The sequence below is a fragment of the Lactuca virosa genome, chromosome 6 (genome assembly GCF_052849685.1).
Source record: "Lactuca virosa cultivar CGN04683 chromosome 6, Lactuca_virosa_CGN04683_v6, whole genome shotgun sequence".
NCBI lineage: Eukaryota > Viridiplantae > Streptophyta > Magnoliopsida > Asterales > Asteraceae > Lactuca > Lactuca virosa.
Window position 1 is genome coordinate 54,936,141 of NC_136431.1, and position 22,842 is coordinate 54,958,982.

General features: G+C 30.9%; 1 protein-coding gene and 1 pseudogene across 1 annotated transcript; one reads left to right on the top strand and one right to left on the bottom strand.

Moving 5' to 3' along the window:
* Window positions 1-1,405: 1,405 nt before the first annotated feature.
* Window positions 1,406-3,930, top strand: LOC145120507 (protein CNGC15b-like). The gene is made up of 7 exons (XM_079056315.1): window positions 1,406-1,431; window positions 1,514-1,982; window positions 2,082-2,288; window positions 2,384-2,670; window positions 2,754-2,865; window positions 2,943-3,179; window positions 3,259-3,930. Exons 1-7 carry the CDS (start codon window positions 1,406-1,408, stop codon window positions 3,928-3,930), a joined length of 2,010 nt encoding a protein of 669 aa, XP_078912441.1.
* A 10,996-nt stretch (window positions 3,931-14,926) lies between these two features.
* The window catches only part of LOC145121547 (uncharacterized), a 72,518-nt pseudogene continuing 64,602 nt past the window's right edge, over window positions 14,927-22,842 (bottom strand).

The window sequence follows — 22,842 nt, forward strand, 5'->3', positions numbered from 1 at the left end:
AGCTACGAACATTCGGAGTATTCAACAAAGAAATCAATGAAATTGATGAATTTGGGTTGCGAATCTGTCTTGAACGACGAACCTCCCAACCACGAATATCGATGATTGATTAACACTGGATGATTGTTGAAGGTTGGAGGAGAAATTTTGATGATGAACGAACTGTTATCGAATTCTCTATAGTTACGTATTTGAGATTGAAGGTTATTAACATATTTACAAGTTTGCCACCGTGTCTTTTTATGCTTAGATTAAATGAGTGGCTGAGAATGATTCTCTCATTCTCAACATTTTTTATTTTCTCAATTGAACCAACCTCTCTCTCTCTCTCTCTCTCTATATATATATATATATATATATATATATATATATGTATATATATATATATATATATATATATATATATATATATATATATATATGTGTGTGTGTGTGTGTGTATGTGTGTGTGATATTTCTGCTAAATAAAAGGAATTAATTCATCTCATTCAAAACTTCAGATCCCATATCTCGCTCATACTTTATAAATTATTTGGCATACCCTAATTCAAAACTTTAGATCCCATATCTCGTTTATATATTGTAATTTTTTTGGCCTATCATAAAATAAAATCCTGACTACGCCACTGTTTGTATGGACAACAATTATGGCTTCAACCGGAAAAGGGCGATTGATCAAACACTATTAAGTGTTGGATTTTGGAACTTTGTCTTATGAAAATGGATAAAAGTTTCATTCTTATGTGTAGTATCCTCACATTGTCCTTTGTCTTTGGTCAATAGGATGACTTAGAATCTGAAGATTCCAAAAGCCATTTGGCTACAAAATTAGAAAATACTTGTTCTTGATTGTGATGAGACTCTTTCATTAAATCCCCTGTTGTGTTTCATCTGTCATAAAGAATACTCAGGAAACTCCACAATTAATATATCTATTTGCCTATCATCATTTTAGTATTACAGTGTCACCAATTTGGCTAATAAACAAATGATTTCTTGAAAATAATTTTGCCCGATGTTAAAATTTTGGTGCCGTGTTTCAAAAATGTTCCTGATCCAAGCAAAAATAGTGGATCAGACTTTCATAGTCAAATGATATCTTGGTTTGTATCTATAAATATAATTCTATAAATTCTTCTTCTTGTACTCTAGCAAGTTTAACAGTTGAAAAGAACAACAGACAAAAATGAGAACTCAAAAGTCTTTTATCAGATCACTTTCCATGCTAGAAATAAAATTGAGCTCTCAAAACTTTTTCATTTAATCGGCACAAATTGCCAATTACCGTAATATACCCTTAATTCTCTCCATCTATCTTTTCTTCATCTTCTCTATAAAATACATATCATTTACAGTCCATAGCAAATAAAGTTCAGATCTCAGCCATTTGTGTTATTCGAACACAATGTCTAGCTCTAGACGATATATCAGGTTATAAAATTGAATCTTTCTCTTAAACACGATTGATGTCATATGTTCACGTTCATATATTTGATGTTCTTTTTTCTGCCAGATTTGATGCTGATGTGGAAACCCCAGAGCCAAATACTCCACCCTTGAAGAAAGATGATACAAAATTTACAAAAAAGCTTTCAAGAGTGTTCTCAGAAGATTATGCAAAAACCAAAAACACAATTCTTGATCCTCGAGGATCAACTTTGAATCAATGGAACCAACTCTTTCTAATTGCAGCTCTTGTTTCACTTGCTGTAGACCCTCTCTTCTTTTACTTGCCTATAATCAAAGATGGAATGTGTCTAGATGAAGATGTTACCCTCAAGATATCCCTCACTATCATACGTACAATTGTTGATATCTTTTACGCAATCAAGATTTACGTTCGGTTTCGTACAGCTTACGTGGCACCTTCTTCCCGCTTACTTGGAAGAGGAGAGCTCATTCTTGATACTTCAAGTATTTCTCAGAAGTATCTACGAGGTGAATTTTGGCTCGACCTCTTGGCCACACTTCCTGTACCACAGGTATTCTTGAATACAGTTAGTTTTATATGTCTCTATGACACTATATATGTTTCTGTCATTTACTTCTAACTAAAAAGTTAATCTTCATATATATTTCAGGTGATGACTTGGTTCCACATTGTCGACAAAACCGAGATGATGAGTACAAAAACAAGCGTCCTATACTTTATCATGATTCAGTTTATTCTAAGGCTTTGTCTTACATTTAGATTAGGGTCTCATATATCAAAGCAAGCTGGACTCGTGGCTAATGTAGCTTGGGTCGGGGCTGCTTACAATCTCGTTCTTTTCATGTTGGCTGCTCATGTAATTCATCTATCAAATCTTTCCTATTTCTTTTTTTTTTTCAAATATATTAAGGTTATAAGATTCAAAATCTTGATTGTAATATTGTGAATTAGGTTATCGGAGCAATGTGGTATCTTTTAGCCATTGAAAGACAAGGGTTATGTTGGGTGGAAATATGTGATAAAGAAACCGAATGCAAACATAGATATTTCGACTGTGTTAATGTTAATCTCCCTCCTCGAGTAGCATGGTTCCCAACGAGCAATGTGTCCCTTATATGTGCAGATGCTGACAACTTTCAGTACGGATTGGTTGAAGATTCAGTGAACTACAATATTGCTTCTGCAAATTTCTTTAAGAAGTACTCATATTGTCTCTGGTGGGGCCTCCGAGGTTTAAGGTAAACCTTCAAAACCAAAATCTTGAAAACCCGTATACCAAAAAGCCGTTTTTTTGAACAATTTATTTGTTTGAGTTTTGCAGTTCAGCAGGGCAAGAACTTCAAGCGAGTCCATTTATAGCAGAAACACACTTTTGCATACTCATCGGGATCACCGGGTTGGTGCTTTTCGCGTTGCTGATTGGAAACATGCAAGTAAGTCGAGTTTCTTTTCTGACTTTTTTAAACAATTTGGGTAACAATTAACGAACTTTATGTTGTTTTGAGAGCAGCAATACCTGGAGTCAAGAACTAAACGATTAGAGGAGTACAGGGTGAAACGAATGGATACTGAACAATGGATGCACCACAGACACCTGCCACTCGAAATGAGAGAACGTGTACGCAGACATGATCTTTACAAATGGATTACAACTCGTGGGGTTGATGAAGAAGAGATTCTTCGAGCCCTTCCATTAGATCTCCGAAGAGACGTCAAACGTTATGTTTGTGCTGAGTTAGTCAGACGGGTGAGTCCCCAGTTCCGAGTTAATTCTTTGATCTGTTCATTATTTTCAGCTCCAATGGTTGATTATGTTTCTTAAACAGGTCCCTTTATTTGATCAAATGGATGAACGAACAGTGGATGCGATATGTGAGAGATTAAAACCTGTGATATGCACACCAGGGACTTGTTTACTTCGAGAAGACGATCCAACGAACGAGATGTTGTTTATAATGCGAGGTCGTTTAGATTCCTACACCACTGGCGGCGGCCGGTCGGGTTTCTTGAACCAGTGCGAGATCGGTCCGGGAGACTTTTGCGGCGAGGAACTGCTTACATGGTCGCTGGACCCACGTCCGAAAGTTATCATCCCGTTATCCACACGAACAGTCACCGCCATATCTGAGGTGGAAGCTTTTGCTCTTACTTCAAAAGATTTGAAATTTGTCGCTACACAGTTCCGAAAGCTTCATAGCAAGAAATTGAGACATACTTTTAGGGTTCATTCGCATCAGTGGAGGACTTGGGCGGCGTGTTTTATACAGGCGGCATGGAAAAGGTATAAGCGACGGAAAGAGGCGGCGATGCTTAAGGCTAAAGAGGGTTCCGGCGTCCATGACGTTAACAAGAAGACAAAGAGTGGTAGAATGCTAAGTGGTTTATCGATGTTGGCAACAAGTATGAGAGCAGATCGGGCATTTGATGCTGATGATGTCATTCGTAGCCCAGTGCCGAAGCCCAAGGATCCTGAGTTTTTAGACGATGATAATCATTGAAAGGAGGGACTAAACTCGTTGGAATAATGTATTTGTTGATCTTCATGTTTTATTTTCCTTCATCGCTCCAATATTGGATTCGAGATTCCAAACATGAAGTGCGAATAACAATCGAGATCTTAATGTTCTTTCTTTTTTGTCAAATCATGATTTTCGTTTTCATTAATTTGGTCTAAAGTTAATTATTTATGTTCATTAATTTTATTAAAAATCGACAAAATGTTTGAGAAGCATTGTAGATAAGAAAGTTATATGGCATTAAAAAAGCTATGTGAGATGTTTGGGTTCGTGTAATGAAGGATAGATGAAATTAGTCCCAAATAAGTTTTTTTTTTTTTTTTTTTTTTTTTTTTTTTTTTTTTTAAATAGCAACTACATACATCATCTTTATTCTACTTCTAAAAAGTATTATTGTTGAATTCTCAACCAGTTAGGTTGAGAAACATACTACAACACCATACCAATATAGTATAACCCTTTTGTTAAGGTTTTAAGTGAAAATATGACAAGGCGGTAAGGTAAGATTTAAGAGTTATGAAGAGCCCAAAACATATTTTAATCCGTAATTTAAACAATCAATTTTGTTAATCAAAGTATCGTTTGTTGAGGTGTGCCGCTACATACGAGCCTTGGCGCCACATGACAAGCCTTTTAGACTAATGGTTTTAATCAATTCATATGGTTTATTACAAGTTTGTTGTTAAGGCTTAATCAAAATAAAATGATCAACTTGACCCATAAAATCCAACCAAAATAGGTCTAATCTTCTCCATATCATTCATCATCGTCAACAAACCCATAATCAATAAAATCTACCTTTTACTAAGCAATGTTATACGTTGCTTAGATTGTTAAAAACAATCATGTAGCATACACTGAGTGTTGTTGGAAGATTATTTTGTGTGTTTATGCATATAACTTGGGTGAAGAAAAATAGGCCAAATGGGACAAACTTGTAGTATATGGGGTACAAGTGACCCCTTGTTGATTTCCCATACAACCTAATTGACTACACAGATTCGGATGACACTTGAGTTGGCTTTTGTATGGACTAAGTGAGTCCTTGCATGGACCGCACATGTTGTTCACATTATTGACCATTTTTACTTGGGATTTAAGGGTAGATATTTCCAGGGGATAAACATGTAGAAATAGTATAGAGAGTGTTACGGTGCAAATTTCACAAATTTATGAGCAAAAGCCTATTGTGAAAATGGATTCATCTCCAAATGATATACATACTTACTCTAAGCATCTACGATATCATCATGTTAAACGATTAAATGTAATGCCTACTTTCCAGTTATGTTTTATACCAATTTATGTAATTTCAAGTAATTAAGAAAGGATAAGTTTTATAGGGAGCAACTTTGCGACGCGGCCAAGCTTTAATCATGACATGAAGCTTAACCCTTAGCCACGACGTGAAGTAAGTGATGGTCAAGTGTGACATCGTTATTTGTACAAAAACCCTAGTTTCAGGATTTGGGTCCTATTTAAAGAAGCTAACTTCTAGGGTTTGCTCTCATTATTAGCCTTCACCCTCATAGAGAAGCCATAGGTTTCATACCTTGCTCTCTTAGATTTTGGTTACTTAGAGTGGGATTTAAAGAAGTTGATTGCTATTTTGTGTCAAGTGAAGCAAACTCCAGAGATTATCTACCTTCTAATAACCTCCTCAAGCTTTGTAAGTCTTCAAGTTCCAACATTTAAGGCTTTTAAATACTAGATCTAGGTTTTTAGCTTGTTTAGTCCCTTTTGTAATGATTCCTATGGAGTTTGGAAAACTCTAGGTCCAAAGGTGGTTTTGGTTGATCTTCTAGACCCATTGTGGTGTTTTGATTGCATGCTTATCTTTCCATTTGAACCATGTATGAAGATTGTGTCATTTTAGACCCATTTTAGACCTAGGTTTACAGTTGGTGGCGTTAGAGGCATGAAAATGGATAAAGTTGAAAATTTTATCCGTTAAGACCGTATTTCTAGGTATTTTTGGAAAATATGAGCCTTGGTACTTAATGGGAAAAAGGATTGTTCATCGAAAAGCACGATGGGACCAAGGAAGAGTCGATGCACAATAATTAAAGTGGGTTCGTAACTATTTTGTCGCATAGTGACTGCGATGCAATCAGGAGTTTCGTTGCAATACGTTGACCATTGACTTTGACCAATTGACCGTTGACTTTTTAACCAGGTTGACTTTTGGTCAAACGTAGTTGGACTTAAATACTAGACTAAGGATTGACCTTTGTTTGATCTAGATTGTTTGTGTATCTAATTCCTTCAAGGATGTGAGTGTGTGATTTTTAGCTCTCAAATTCAGGTTAGTTTTCTTAGTACAATACGTGTGACATTATGTACCCTTGTGGTAGATTGTGATAGTACTGTTAGAGTATATATGTATGATTATACTATTATAGCATTTATAACATTGATTTTTTGGTTGTATGATTCGTTCTTATGAATTGGATGGTATGTTGATAGAACAATATGAGATTATGAGTTGGACGGATCAACATCAGGTCATGAGTCTTCAAGTGTGGATGAAACAATGTAAGACTATATGTCTGACGGAACAGTGTAAGATTGTGAATATGGTGGAATGATGTGAGGTCATGAGTCATTATGTGGTATGCATTTTATGTGTAATGGAATATGTAGTATTTTCGAAACTCATTAAGTTTTATGCTTACCCTTTACAATTAAATGTTTTTCAGGTTGGTCCAATGACAAAAGGAAGGGCACGACTTGAATGTATTCATATTTGATGGGTATGTTTTTGTTTTCCACAACCTTGATATACATTTGACATGATTCATGGTTTTAATTTGATCGAATTTTTTCCTAAACTAATTATGAAATTGGTTTTAGTTTGTTTTACTTCTGATTTTTAAAGTAAAATTTGGTTAAAAAATTTGGGATGTTACATTAAATTTTAGATGGGTAAGGGTTTCTAACACATGGAGATTTTAATGATAATGTGTCGATGTTTGATAGCAATTAGATAGATAACATGAAACTCTGAAATTACCTTAGACATATGATTATGATGATGAAATATTGTTGTTGACTTTATCATAGTTGTGATGCATGTATCAATCAACCATGAAGTAGTGAGTAAATGATGGATTGTAAAGTTTGAATGAAAGAATTACACTTTGATGGATTATATTGAGATGTTAATTTGATGAATTTGTAGGACCAAAGAGAGCCAAATTAGAAGAAGACATTCAACATGAAGTCTACACCCAAGGTGAGTAATTCTCAACAATAATTCTCCTAAATCTACTTTCTTGTGAAATATGTTTCTGGTATTTCTTTAATAGTTAAGATAACTCCTAAAGTATTGCTATGTAGGATTAATAAAATGATATTGGTGACAAAAATGACTCCGAATAATTTCTCATCGTTTAATGAGAAGTGGATATGTGCATATATATATATATATATATATATATATATATATATATATATATATATATATATATATATATATCCTAATATTTTTAGCCATTTTTATGCTCATTTTAGGAAAAAAGATACTTAATCTATTATATGTTATGTTGTAAAGGTAAAAGACATGCTCGGGAGCGAAAAGGAAGTTGGAAGTTGGAAGTTGGAAGCTGGAAGCAAGGAACTTGGATCAAGGCTAAAATGAAGAAAAATCTCCTTACCACGTCATGGTGACATTACCACGACATGGCGTTTTGAATTCTCTCGATGAACCTCGAAGACTTGTTGATTACGTGATAAACCCAAAGACCACGTCGTGGTGGACTTGCCAGGACGTGGTGAACCGACTTCAAGAAAAAAAAAAAAAAAAAAAAAAAAAAATATATATATATATATATATATATATATATATATATATATATATATATATATATATATATATATATATATATATATAAGGAACATTCCTCTAGAAAACTAACTTTTGTTGGAGCTTTAGTCGAGTTTTGAAGGCCAAGAACGTTACTTGGAAGCTTGGAGTTGCAGAAGATCGATCAGAAGCTTGATTTTGACAGATTTGAGACAAAACTTCTTTTATTTACTTATTCTTCTTGTGTTTGATCATGGATTACAAGTTGAATTTCGTTTTTACATGTTTGTTTGCTGAAGTTCTGGGCTAAATACCCTAACTTTCGTTTAGACTAAATTATTTGCTTATTTATGAGTTTATTTATGGATTGGATTATGTTAAGTTGGTTATTTGTGATGTTAGCTTATTAAAGAACCTCTCTATGTTTACGATAACTACTTTTCTGTTTATTGCTGAGTTTAATTAAGTTTGCATGACCTTTCATTCTTGATTAACTTGAATCTTATGATCTTGTGAATTTCAAAATTGTAGGACTAGTGTTTTGACCAAAACCTAGGGTTAAATAGAAAAGTGGGTAAGTAAATGTAGGAGCTACTATATGAGGACCAATCATATATTGAATTGATTTAATTAACTATATAGATCAATCCATTATAAGTCTAACATAACTCGAACCGAATACTAGTAAATTTGTTAATTTATCCGCTTGATCGTCGTATGAATGAACTTATTTGCTAAATGATTAGGTTAGTGAACATTAATCTGGTCATCTTAGGAATCGGTAACCAACAAAGCATTAATCCATTGCACTACCATAAAATCAACCATAATAGCAAGTATATCGAATCTAAACGAAAGTCTTTCATTTATCTTTATTAAAATCATTTTTTGTGTTTCTTGCTTTTAGTTTTTCTTTTTGTTTCATTAGTTGATAATTAGTTTCCTTCTAAGTTTTAGTTTGATTAATTAAGTTTCTAGGCTTCCAAAACTAGAGAAAAACTCATTTCTTTTATTAAATAGTAATTTAGATAACTTAGTAGATAAAATTAGGTAATAATTATGTTCCTTGTGTTCGATACCCGACTATTTGTGCTATTTTATTTTCGACTAGGTACACTGCCTTAGGAGTAATAATTAGTTGGTTAAAACTAGTGCATAATTATTTCACAACAGAGGCCTTCTAAATCCCTCTACCATAAATCTTCAAAACCATTTTAGTAAAAGTTTTCAAAACACCATGAACCAAATTTTCAAAATTCTTTTTTTCTTCTAAAACAAAGTTTCAAAATTGTTCTTCACGATATGGTCAAAATCAAAATAATTTCAAAAACAGTTCAATTCTGTTTCATCAAAGGTATGGAACAATTACAAATAGACAATTCACCATTAAATGAGTTGCATATGTGGAAGGGCTGATTCACAAGATGATTAGTGTCTCTTAGCTAGTACATGACACCGAAAACAAAGTTACGTTTGATGAATAGGGAAATGTAATAAAAAAATAAGAAGATAAAGCAAATTTTGTTAAAATCTAAAAGAAAATGTGAAATATATTCTTTGTATATGACACTAATCATTGGTGTTTATTCTGATTGACTTCCTTCAAAACCAACTATTGATATCAGTTGGTTGTGGCTATTAGATTAAAGTATCTAAGGTCTTAACTAACTGGATAAAAGTAAAGTCTTTTTTGGCTTGTCCTCATAACCATAAATAACTAGAATTGATATTAAGAGATAGTTAAATTGTTTGTTAATATATTATATGATTAATATATTAATTAAAAATAGCTAATAATTAATTAAGAATTAATTGGAATTGATTTGGATTAATTAGAAATAATTAAGGGTGTAAGGGTTGAATTGCAATTGTTAAATAGTTGAGCAATGGAGGCAATTCTAGAACCTCTGTATGCTTGGAAAGTTTAGAGAGGTTCCAGATATATTATGGAAGCCTATAATAACAAATAAGGAAACATATTTGAATTAGGTTAAACTATTATTATTTTAATATTCAAATAAGGGTTTCTAACAGATATAAATAGGGTCCTAACCCTAGCCAAAATTGATCCCTACACACAACACAAAGAGAAATCAGTTTTTCCTTTCCTCCCCACTCCTAAATTTCAATCCTAGGGTTTCTAGGGTTTGGGTGTGAACCATTAGAGGCATCCACGTTATTGGAGATTGTTTTCCAATGAAGAATTCAGGAGGATTGTTTGCATTATTTGATTTTTTCAAAAGGTATGTATTCTAACTTGTAGTTTTCGATTTACATAGGTTAGAACTTTCTTTCACAAGTATATTGCCATAACTTGAGAAAATGTCATAGTGTTCTAGGTTTCATGTACCCATAAGTATTCATGTAAATTCCGTTGTGTAAATATTTTTTATTGTAACGTAAAAAAACCCATCAGTTGTGGCATCGAAGACTCTGCCATTTGAACTTCAAGCATATCAACAAATTAGTTACCAAATACATAGTTCGGGGTTTACCAATTTTGAAGTTTGAAAATGAACATCTATGTGCAACATGTGAACATGGAAAACAACATCGTGAAAGTCATGCTACAACAATTGATACAAACATTACAAAGCCTCTCCAGTTGTTGCACATTGATTTTATTGGACCCTCATCAATTGAATGTTATAGACATAAGAAATATATTATTATCATTGTTGATGATTATTCAAGATTTTCACGGGTCTATTTTCTTAGATAAAAGTCAAATACCATAGAGGAACTCATTAAGTTCATCAAAAAAATTGAACTACAATTATCAATACTTGTCAAAAATATTCAGTTGACAATGACTCCGAGTTTAAGAACAAATATTTTTATGATTATCTTTCAGGGAACTGGATAACACATATTTTTTCTGCTCCTTATACTCCACAACAGAATGGTCTAGTTGAACGAAGAAATAGATCACTTTGTGAAGCATCCAGATCAATGCTAAACTTTTTAAATTTGTCACTCTTTTCTGGGACGAAGCAATTGCCACTACGCGCTTCACACAAAATCGTTCATTAATTCATAAATGTTTTAATATCACTCCATATGAAATTCTTAATGATCGTAAATGTAACGTAAAGTTCTTCCTTGTTTTTTTTTGTTGCAGATGCTTCATTATGAACTTAAAGGATAATATCTTCGAACGTTAATCCAAATTCGATGAAGGCATCTTCCTGAGTTATGCACAAAATTTCAAAGAATATCAAGTAATGAATAAAAGAACAAGAAAGATTGAGGAAACCTTGATAATTACTTCATCAAAAAAACCGATGTTAATTTTTGAAAGATCTGATATATTTCCAAATCCACTAATTGAAACAATGTCATTATCTGAACTTGATGCTCATCTGGATTTAATTTTTGGTACACCAGTAATCGCATCCACATAAAAATTTAATGCTCTGAATAATCAAGGTAATAAAGCTTCCAAATTTGTTGATATTGATCAACCTTCATCCGACATACTTTTCTAGGGGGGAGCACCCACAACCTTCACCAAACTTACATGTTAGGGAGGGGGGGGGGGGGGGCATTCTGGACTTTCATCTGACATACATGTTTTTGGGGAGCATTTTCAATCTACATCTGACTCACCGGTTGAGGGGGAGAAAATTTCCAGATGATGCTCAAACAGAGGGTTACATATCTGAACATGAAGTAAATGCTCTTTTGGACTATGATCATATTTTTCCTCCATTAACAAAGTGGAAAAAGGATCACCCACCATCTCTTATCATTAGGAGTCCATCAAAAGGGGTGATGACAAGAGCTCAACAACAAGAACATCATGCATTAATTAATATTCATGAGGAATATTTCATGTTTCATATTTTCTTTTCCAAAGTGGAACCAATAAATGTTAAGGATGCCTTGGAACATATATAATGGGTAGAGCTCATGCAAGTGACGTTGTCCAAGTTTGAAAGAAATAGAGTTTGGTGGCTTATTACAACTCCTCATAACACATATATTGTCGGTTTAAAATGGGTTGATAAAGATGGAAATGTTATCCATAAATGTGCATGCTTCAACAAAGAACTAGAAGAAAGTATGTATGCAGAACAACATTCGAGCTTTGTTAACCAAAAGTATCCTAATCATTGTTATATTTTGGATGAAGAAGTTTATGGGCTTAAACAGGCTCCACATGCATAGTGTTAAACTCTTATAATTTTTTTGAAAGTCTCAAATTTCAAACAAGGCTCTGTAGATCCGATGCTTTAAAAAAAAGGATGGTAATCATCTGATGTTGGCATAATTTTTGGTTCGACGGATCCTTCTCTCACAAAATAATTTGAGAAATTAATAAAAAAGTAAGTTTGAAATGAGCATGATGGGTAAAATAAAGTTCTTTTGGGGCTTAAAAGTCAAAATGGTATTTTCATAAATCAAGAATCTTATACTAAATTTTTTTTAACAAAGTTTGGTATGGAAAATTGCTCGGATGCCAACATACCAATGGAATTTGGAACAAAATTAGGTGCTTCTGAGGATAAACTAGTTGTGGATGTGCATAACCTTTTTGTATTTGGTATCTGGCCAACACCAGTTTCTATATTCAAGCGTATTCTGATGTTGATCTTGGTGGTTGTCTCATTGTTCGTAAAAGTACATCTCGTGGTTTTCATTTTCTTGATAGAAAATTGGTCAGTTGGAAAATTAAAAAACAAACAAGTTTCTATATTTCCATTGTGCAAGCTAAATACATTGTTGTTAATGCATGTACCTCTCAGGTTATATGGATCCAAAGCCAATCCTGCGATTATACCATCAACATGAAAAAGATCCCATTATATTATGACTCTCAAAGTGAGATATGAATTTGTCACAATCCAGTTCAACATTCAAATACAAAAGCATATTCCTCCCCGTTGTCACTTCACCAAGGATCATGTGGACGAACGCAATATCGAGATTTATTTTGTTCTCACAATTGACATTTGGCAGATATCTTCATAAGATTCATGGATGAAAAGACTTTTCTTCGAATAATAAATGGGCTAAGAATGATCTCATCATCCTCAATTCCCAAATCAAGATAGGATTTTCTTTTGTCTTCCTCTTATCCCATTTTATTTTATTTTCATTTCATGTATAATAATATCCTTAAATGGTTGTTCATAAAATGGAAAATCTAACACAATAGTTTATTTTAAACAAAATAATAACAAAAACATCACTTTTTTTTCATTTCATAAGATCATTGGTATAATGCTTTAACATCTAAAACAAAACCAAATCAATAACATTGGTTAATTGCTATCTCATCTGATTACAATCATGATCACTCACTTTACCAAACTTTCGGAGCAATTGGATTTGAAAGTTGTTGTTATCGAGTCTTCGTAGAAAGAACTTGAAACCAAAGTAGATCTCTTAAGAGCTGAAGTTGCTGAATCAAAGAGGTTTATATCCGACAAAGTTATTGATCAATATTTTGCTTCCGTAAATGCAAAATTGTCTCTTATTGATACGGCTAAAGATCAAGTAAATGTAAGGTCGGCTTTCATGGTATCTCCATTCAACTCAATCCTATATCAGATACTTTTACGAAGCTCTAAAGGCATGTTCCGAAAAAAATTTTTTTGTCTGAAGCGGGATATAAAGGAGCTGGTAATACATAACCACCCTAACAAATTCAAAAAAACTTCATAAGTGGTTCAACAAAATTCCCCACCAATTCATCCTCTGAAGAATACCAATTTGGGTCAGGGGTTCTTTGGAAAGGACTTAGAAGAAAATCAAAGTAGCTTTAAAGTTATTTCTTCGGCTTCAATCAATGAAAACAAAATTTTCAATGCACTACAAAATAGAGGTATCATCATTGGCTCTAAAGGCTCTAATGTTGTAACAACAAAAGCCACAACAATAACTACTTCCAAAAAAGGGTTGATCAAGGGAAAAGAAATTGCTCCACCTCCTCCAACCAAAGAAGAAAGGACATAAAAAAAAGAAAGATATGAGTTTATCAAACAATAACTGGATTTTCGGAGAGATCGAAATTTAAATGATGAAAGTGTGAGATTCATTAACAAAGTGTGGAATGATTCTACCATTCAGAGACTAGTAGTTGGTGAAACTGATTTGTTCAATCGATTACTTACAGGGAGTTTCTCAATCATAAATTAACCACATAAGCAATTTGAAATTCCAATCATACCTCGAGCGTTTACCATTCAAATTTTCTGGACAAAAGACATGACAACATTATCATCAAAGCAAAAGGATGATTTTCTGATAAAATTTTATGCTATGAATGGTAAAGATCAATCAGATGGTTAAAGCCTTTTAGGTATCACATAAATATTAAGTATCAAACATTCACTTCAATTTCAAGATACGAATCAAAATTTGAATTCATTGCCATGAAGGTTTGAAGAGTATTTTCACTGTTTATAATTTTATCTTGATAAATCCACATGATCTCATTGTCATGTACAAGATTCTATTAAAGAATAATATTCTAGAGTATTGACTTCCTATAATTCTCATCAAACTATTTTTGTTTGAATGTTTTTGTGAGATTGGTAAATAATATTATACGTAGAGTTGTAGCTACCTTGAATTTATCCGAAAATATTCCTCTATTCAAACTTGATTATCTGAAGAAATACAGAGATGGGTTTATTAGTTAGTCTCCAGAATGGGGTGTAGTTTATTCATATAAAAATAAATGAAATAGGATCTACAAAAGGATTGTTGCTAATTGCACATAAATAGCCTTTTCCCACTCAATTGATTGAAGGTATATGAAGAGAATCAACTCTCCTATGGAAAACAACATTGAAGACAAAAAGGTGGTCAAAAGGTGTTGTCTTGATGGTTAGATGTAAGGGAAACGATGTTGGATGTCTTGCAACTTATTCCTATAAAAGTGACACCAAACTAAATGACACAAGGGAAGCTTGTTAGGGTTCAAAAGATATTGTGATCAGTTTATCCGAATTTTTTTTTTCAAATATCATCACAAGAATTTATCTATAGAGTATTTATTTGGAGAATACTTAGGATGTTTTTTGTTCACTATACACCCAGTTCATGTTAGCACTGGTTGTTATTTATTTTTCTATTCACATGTTCATCCTAGGTGTCATGGTCTAACTGGATAGTTACTGATTTGCATATCTCCCAACTACTATAAATATATAGTTTGTGTTCTTAATCAGACCCACGTTTGCACTTAACGTCTTTCATATTGTGAACATAAATGTTATGATTTTCTTCTAGAACTGCAACACATCTGTAAATCATTAATCTATTAATAACGATATTCATGTTATGTTAATTCTAAATTGTTATTTTGTTATTCTGTACTAGTTTTTTTCTAAATCAGACTCTATATTTATAAAATGAAGAAGAAACACATTGATGTTGCTTCAAGAGGAAAAATATGGGACTGATATTAAGGATTGGAAAAACTAATATTGAGACAGATTTAATTGGCTCTAGGAAAAGTAATGATCATGCTAGTAAAATCGGTTTAATAAACATTGCCAAATCTTAGAACAAAAAAAATAGTGATAATCATTCAATTCGAAACAGTCAAGAAAGTTAATGACCAACGGAACAATAAATGCCCAAAAAGTTAATCAACTCATACATGTGATTTGGATCTTTGAACACTCTGATACCATTTGTTATAAAAACATGCAGAACAACCACAAATAACACCAATATTATATATGACGATGCTTAGAACGCAAGAAATCAACACAAAAAACAACGTAACATCACGATATAAGGTGGAAACCGAAAATCGAGAAAAACACTATTAAACAACACTCTTATTAAAGAATTACATTGTTGATTAATCTTCATGCAAAGAGGAGAGAAAGTAAGATGAATGAATGAATAAAATATGATATCTAATGACTATATATAATAGCCTACAAAGAGTCCTAAACAAACTCTAAAACCCATAAATAGGAAACATTAGGGTCGGTCCAAATATATTTTCGACTCGGGGGGGGGGGGGGAAGACGACCCTCAAAGAAATAAATATAATACATATTAGAAAATAGAAATACCATTTACATAAATCATTAATAGTATCATCAAAACAAAATATAGCCACAATATTTACAAAAACAACTAATTTAAAGAAAAATACGTTTTCTAGTTGTTTTAGATGAAAATTTATTGATAATACTACCAAGAGAAGTTTTATTGAACATATATTTCTCTATAAGAATATTGTAAAACCATTTAACATTTCTCGTGACATTGATAACCTTAGGTAATTCTTCAATAACTTCAACTTTGATAAGCTTATTTCAATAAATGTAACAATATCATGAATGGTTAATAATATAGTATATGCATTCAAATCATTTGGTACATAAAGCTCCTGGTCATAAAATTACATAGAAAAATCTACAAACATATTACCTTATTAAGTGAAAAATCAGAGACATAGAGCATGAAATAATTCACTTTAGAAACCTGATAGACAAACGAAAAGAAAAAATATATATATAAAAAATGGAAAGAAAAAAAATCACCAGATGCAAATGACGATTTAGAAAGGGTAGGATATTCATAAATCAACAGAGCAGAAGACGCTTCAGAAATCAATAGAGTCAGATGAAGAAATCATCAAAGTCTCCTAACGATTTTAGAAATATGTGTTACACGGTTCTAAGGTCTTCTAATGTCGATTGTGACCGTAAGATAAGAGAGTGGATGATGATTCAAGCAAAAGAGAACATTATTATCTAACGATTCTTGAATCGATACTTGAAATCATATTCTGAAGTTGATTCACAAGGAGACATCATGATTTCATTTGATTCAATTGTCATCTGATGTAGATGTTGTTTTAGTTATCTAGGATGTTTTGTTCGATTATTGATTCACAAATGCATCCTAATTTCAACTTCCTTCGTTCCTACTCTTCCCGATGCACACCTTTAGCTTCTAAGAAATCCATTTTCTAGGACTTATTTGAAGTTATACTAACTTCGTCCCCTATCTCAAATCACACACACACACGTAAAAGTTTATTTGAGATCAAGAGAATTTTGTGAGACAATGGAACATATTTCTAGTCACATATTTCAGGATGTTAAAAACTTAAGAAAAAACGAAAAAAATGGAAAAAAATCATATTTATATAAATTTTACGAATTTTTTTTCAAAAAAAAAAATTAAAAATACAAAAAAACAAAACTATTGTCGATGATGTTAGAATGTCTAGAATATATAGAATGTGTCTAAATATTCTAGAACATTTACACACATGCAGCATATGCTACATATTTTAATATCATTGATCATGGTTTTATTTTTTGAAAAAAAAACTTTCGAAGATTATAAATAAATATGTTTTTTTATTTATTTTAAAATTATTTTTTCATACTTTGTTCACATTTATTAATTATTTTTAGACAATCTAAATGTATGGTAAGAAATACGTTCCTTTGTCTTACATAATCTCATGGTCTTATATATATATATATATATATATATATATATATATATATATATATATATATATATATATATATATATATATATATATATATATATAGAGAGAGAGAGAGAGAGAGAGAGAGAGAGGTTCATATGTGGATGAAAATCTATTGTGCGGATGTGCATGAACAATACTCTTATGTGAGAATGATTAAGAATATATTGTTTGATAATGTGAATACGTTCAACCTCACATAATTATTTTTATTATCATGCGTTCTCACTAATTATATCATCTATAAAGGTAGTATAGATTTTTTGTATGATTTTTATTCTGTCAGAATGTTGTCATAATGTGTTGTTAATAATCGTATTCAATAAGAATGAGAATAGTGAATAACGATTCGTAAGAACAAGAATGAATGAGAATTAACGAGAATGTATGATAACAATAATAGTTTTGTGATATTGAACGTATTTACATTAAGAAACAACTAAGTCATTCTTATAGAATAACACTGTCCACACTCATTCGTATAATAGATGTCCATATTTTAACCTAGCAATATATATATATATATATATATATATATATATATATATATATATATATATATATATATATATATATATATTAGGGGTGTGCGCGGTGCGGTTTGGTGCGGTTTAGAGTCAAAACCGCAAACCGCACCGCATATGCGGTTAGAATATTTTAGAAACCGCAAACCGCACCACAGATGTTCAAAACCGCGTTATGCGGTGCGGTTTGATGCGGGCGGTTTATGCGGTTTGGTTGCGGTTTGTGCGGTTTAATGAGTTGTTCAACATTAAATCTATCAAAAAACCAAAAAACTGATCCGGTTATAAAAATTGATTGCTTTCATTTTATAAAAACAAATACAATTTTCAAGTTAAATCGTTTTTAATAAATTGTGATTCATGCTACTATAGTTTTGTAAGTGTCATTGTTATTGCTTTATAATGCCGTTATAGTTGCTATATTCTTGTAAACCGTGAGATCTTCATCTAATAGTGATTTAATATTACGTTATAGATATTTGGTTATTGTAAGAAATATATTTAAATACATCGTTTCTAAATCGTGATTTGAAATTATAACAAAGTAAAGAAAAAAAAGTATATATATAACATGCGGTGCGGTGCGGTTTGAACCGCTATTTTATAAATACAAACCGCAAACCACACCGCATAGTGCGGTTTGATAAAATGATGAACCGCAAACCGCACCACGAAATTCTAAACCACATTATGCGGTGCGGTTTGGTGCGGTGCGGGCGGTTTGTGCGGTTTAGCGGTTTTTTGCGCACCCCTAATATATATATATATATATATATATATATATATATATATATATATATATATATATATATATATATATATATATATATATATATATATATATATATATTCCATGAAATTTGGACCCCTTAGAGACATGGGCCCTAGACATTCGCTCGAGTTGTCCACCGTCCGGACCAAGCAGAAACATTCCTAATAGATGGCAAACTTGAAAGCCAAGGAAAAAATGTTTCTTTCGGAGGACCTTTAACAATGATTCTTGTGTAATGGACAAGCATACGACTTCTATTTATTACAATTTGTATTTATACGACTTCCATTTTTCCAACTTATATAGATTGTCAATTATACCCCTCTACTAATTTGGTTTTAACAAATATATAATTTATATTTTTTCATTACAATACTATTAAATAAATAACATTATATTTATAACACTTAATTATAAGCTTTTGTAAAATACGTTATCGTGTTTTAAAATATTTAAATTTTTATATGAATTTGATAAACAAAAAATAAATCTATATTTATAATTAATTAATATAATTTAATATATAATAAAATATTATAAGTATTAAATATTACATTTAAATTATAATTAGTAGATAAAAATAAACTAATAATATATAAATATATAAAAAGGAGGACTAAAACTGACAACTCAAAGTTCATCCCATTTTGAAAGAAATGAATATAACACCATATTTGGTGTTATCCTATTAATTCTCCCAAAATGGAGGAATAAATGGGGTAGGGTTGGAGAGGAATGAGAAATAAAATAAGAGAACAAATAGAAAATAGGAATGGGTTGGAGATCCTCTAAATAATTAAAATTTAAAGACTTAATGAACTTTGTGATGCATATAAGTTCTATAAAATCACTTGTATCATATTAAAGACTAGACGAATTCATGCGCGTTACGCAGCGAAGATTAAAAATATATTGTTAAAATATTGAAAAATATATGTTTAAAATGGTTATGTTATTGACATTAACTTTGAGATAATATTTTTACACTAATTTATATATATATATATATATATATATATATATATATATATATATATATAATCTCTATTATTTTGAACAATAATATTCATTGACATCAACCCACATTCCTCATTAATAGAATTAAATATAATTATCTATTTAGTATTATTTTTAACAATTATTATTATTGATTAATTGTATTTTTACTTATGCGATCATTTTCTAATTTCAATAATGATTTTCATTTAAAATACAATTTATTTATAGCTAAATGTAATTTATAATTTGATGTTATTATCATTTAAAATTGTTATTCATTAACTTTAAACCACTTATTATTAATAATAAGTTAAAGAAGACTTTTAAGAAACACTTAATATTATTATTAAAATGTGAAACATACACTAAATAATAAAGTGATAAGATAGACAATTTGCATTTCAAAAGAGACTTGCATGGATAATATGACATATCCATGTAATTTGATTTTATTATTTATAATTATTGCTTATTAATTTTAAAACCACTTGTTATTATTAATAAGTGAAAGAAACTTTTAAAAAACACTTATTATTATAATTAAAATGTTAAACATATACTAAAATATAAAGTGATAAGATAGACAATTTGCATTTTAAAAAAAGGCTTACATGGATAATATGGATAATATGACATATCCATGATTTTTAATTAATTATTGTTTTGAAGCAACATAAACATACAAACATGTATACAATAATTAATTAAAATATTATATATATCACCTTCCATAACATATGATCGATAACATGAATCTAATCTAATTTACATTAAAATTTCAACCACAACATACAATGATATTCTTAAAAGAATACTTAAATCAAGAAAATACAAAAAAGAATTAGCATATAACAAACTTACAAATTAAAAACTTCAACAAAATAACATGGCGCGAAAAATTGTTCAAACCCTCAACCAACACAAAAAATTTTAAACGTGTTTTCTTTGTGAATTTTGTATGTGATTTGTATTTGTGTGTCTACTCAAAAAGATTGACATTTTTATAGTAGAGTATCCATTAATTGTTTATTAAATATATTATATAAGTTATAAAACCTTTGAATTGTTAATTATTATTAAGAGACTTCTGAGTGGTATTAATTAAAATAGGAGGTTTCAAATGAATGAGGTGTTAGTAAATTTTTATGGGGGTTTCAAATGCATGAAATTCAAGAAAAAATGCTAGCTTTATAAGTATGTATGTATGACGTGAGATGTGAAATTCATCTAATTATTTTGGATCTACACACCCTTAAACACGTGTACTTACTTGAAATATAAATAACCAAAAAGAAATATTAAAATAAGTTATTTTTATAAAAAAAATATCTTATATTTTATTTTTATTTTTCTTGTTAGTTTCAAAACTTTTGTTTAGTTATTTCAAAGTCCATGTAACCAACATATAAATTGATTTTTTTTTATAAAAACTATATTTTTGCTTTTTTTTTTCCTTCATTTTAGACCTATTTTTTTCAAAATAAATTCAACTTTAACTTATTCATTATTCATTAATTGAGTCAGTTACATTCTCTTATAAGCAAAAAGTGCACATATATCAGTTTCGTTTTTTTTTAAATGTTAAAAAAATCAATTATGTCTAGACCGGTTTCGGTTATAAGAGACTTTCGGTTAAAATCTGTTTGGTTCGATTATAGCCGAAACCGGTCTAGACAAAATCAACTTTTTTTGAATCGGTTTTCAAAAAACCAAAACCTTTAGCCTTGGGACATATGAGTAAATAGATAACTTCATCCTCACAATAGAAAAAATCATTTTCAACATTTACTAAGTTTATGTTCCCAACTTAAAATATATGCAGATGTGTTCGCGGTGTTGTGCGGTGCAATGTAGTGTGCTAAAGTGTCAAAACTATAAATTGCTCAGTGTATGAGGTTAGCGATTTTCAGAAACCGCAAACTGCACCACAAAAGTTATAAACATGACTTAGCGTTTTAGATTCGATTATTTTTAGGTGACCGATACTTAGGGCGCACGTCAGTTAGGGGGGTATAGGTTTACTTGTTGGTAACCAACTTCATTAGGGGGTATAGGTTTACTTGTTGGTAACCGACTTCATTAATGAAATAACAATGAATATGTTAAAGTTGAGTTTATTTTGAAAAAAAAAACATTTTATGTTTAAACCGGAAAAATAAAATACAAAATATAGAGTCTTTTATGAAAAATAAAATTCAATTTACCTGTTGGGATCAGAAATAACAAATAGCTAATAAAATTTGGGTCGTTTTCGGAAAAGAAAAAAATTAGGCGTAAAAAATTAAAACTCAAAATATAGGGTTTCTTTTATAGAAATAACCATATTAAAATAGCGAAATAAGCCATTGCCTTTATACATGTTTTAACTGTATACAGTTACCTAAGTTGTAGAACAAGAAACTGTAACACACATTCACCAATAGAGGAGTCGGTGTGCTTGCTTCATACCAAAGGATTTAAAAGTGTTGAAAGGGAGAAAAAGTTGCAATGCTCAAGGCTAGAGACAAAATATGATGGAATTGATATACTTATGAAACTAGTATGTATAAAAACATATGAGCCATGTGTGGGCTATGGTTAGTGTAGTGAATGAGAGATGAAATAGGGCCCAAATTAATATGTATTGGACATGTTTTAACCAATTCATATGCTATCATTACAGGTTTGTTGTTAAGGTTTAATCAATACATAATAATTGACTTCAAGGACAACTTCCAACAAAAACCTGTCCGTCCTGTGGTTCATTCATATTAATTACAAAAGTTGTATCATAACATAACTTAATCAAATTTACAAAAATAACATAACCATGTTTTTGCTTTGGCATGTACCAAAGAAAAATAATTATCTTATAATTTGCAACAAAATTTGTTACAAAATATATGCCATGGGATGTTAAAATTAGCGCGTTCTGCTTTGTTTCTTCTACTGTTGTTTGGTTTGATATAATTATCGGTGTCCCTTAGTTTGATGGTGTTAGAACGTTGATGAAAGACACATGGCCAATTTGGTGGTTGGAAGGTCCATTTGATGCAATTCATGTGTCTTGGAACTTAAATGGGAGTTTGAGAAAAATACACGCTCAACTAAAGTTTCCAACAAAATGATAAATAATTTTACTTTCTTCATTTCATTTTTGTTGATGAAAATATCAATGATGTTCTTTCTTCACCCATTTTTTTAGGGTTCACAAATGTATAAAAACATGATTTAATATAGTTTTTATTTTATCTTTTTTAAACTATTTTGATCGAATAAACAACATATGTGAATATCATTAGTCTTTGATACTTTTGGTATCTTAACTTAGAGT

What these genes read in the sequence shown, in the direction of transcription:
- LOC145120507 (XM_079056315.1), top strand. Translation starts at nt 1,406, where the DNA reads ATGTCTAGCTCTAGACGATATATCAG. An exon ending in TGGGGCCTCCGAGGTTTAAG is followed by an intron (nt 2,671 to 2,753) that starts GTAAACCTTCAA and finishes TGAGTTTTGCAG; the next exon opens with TTCAGCAGGGCAAGAACTTC. An exon ending in TGCTGATTGGAAACATGCAA is followed by an intron (nt 2,866 to 2,942) that starts GTAAGTCGAGTT and finishes TTTTGAGAGCAG; the next exon opens with CAATACCTGGAGTCAAGAAC.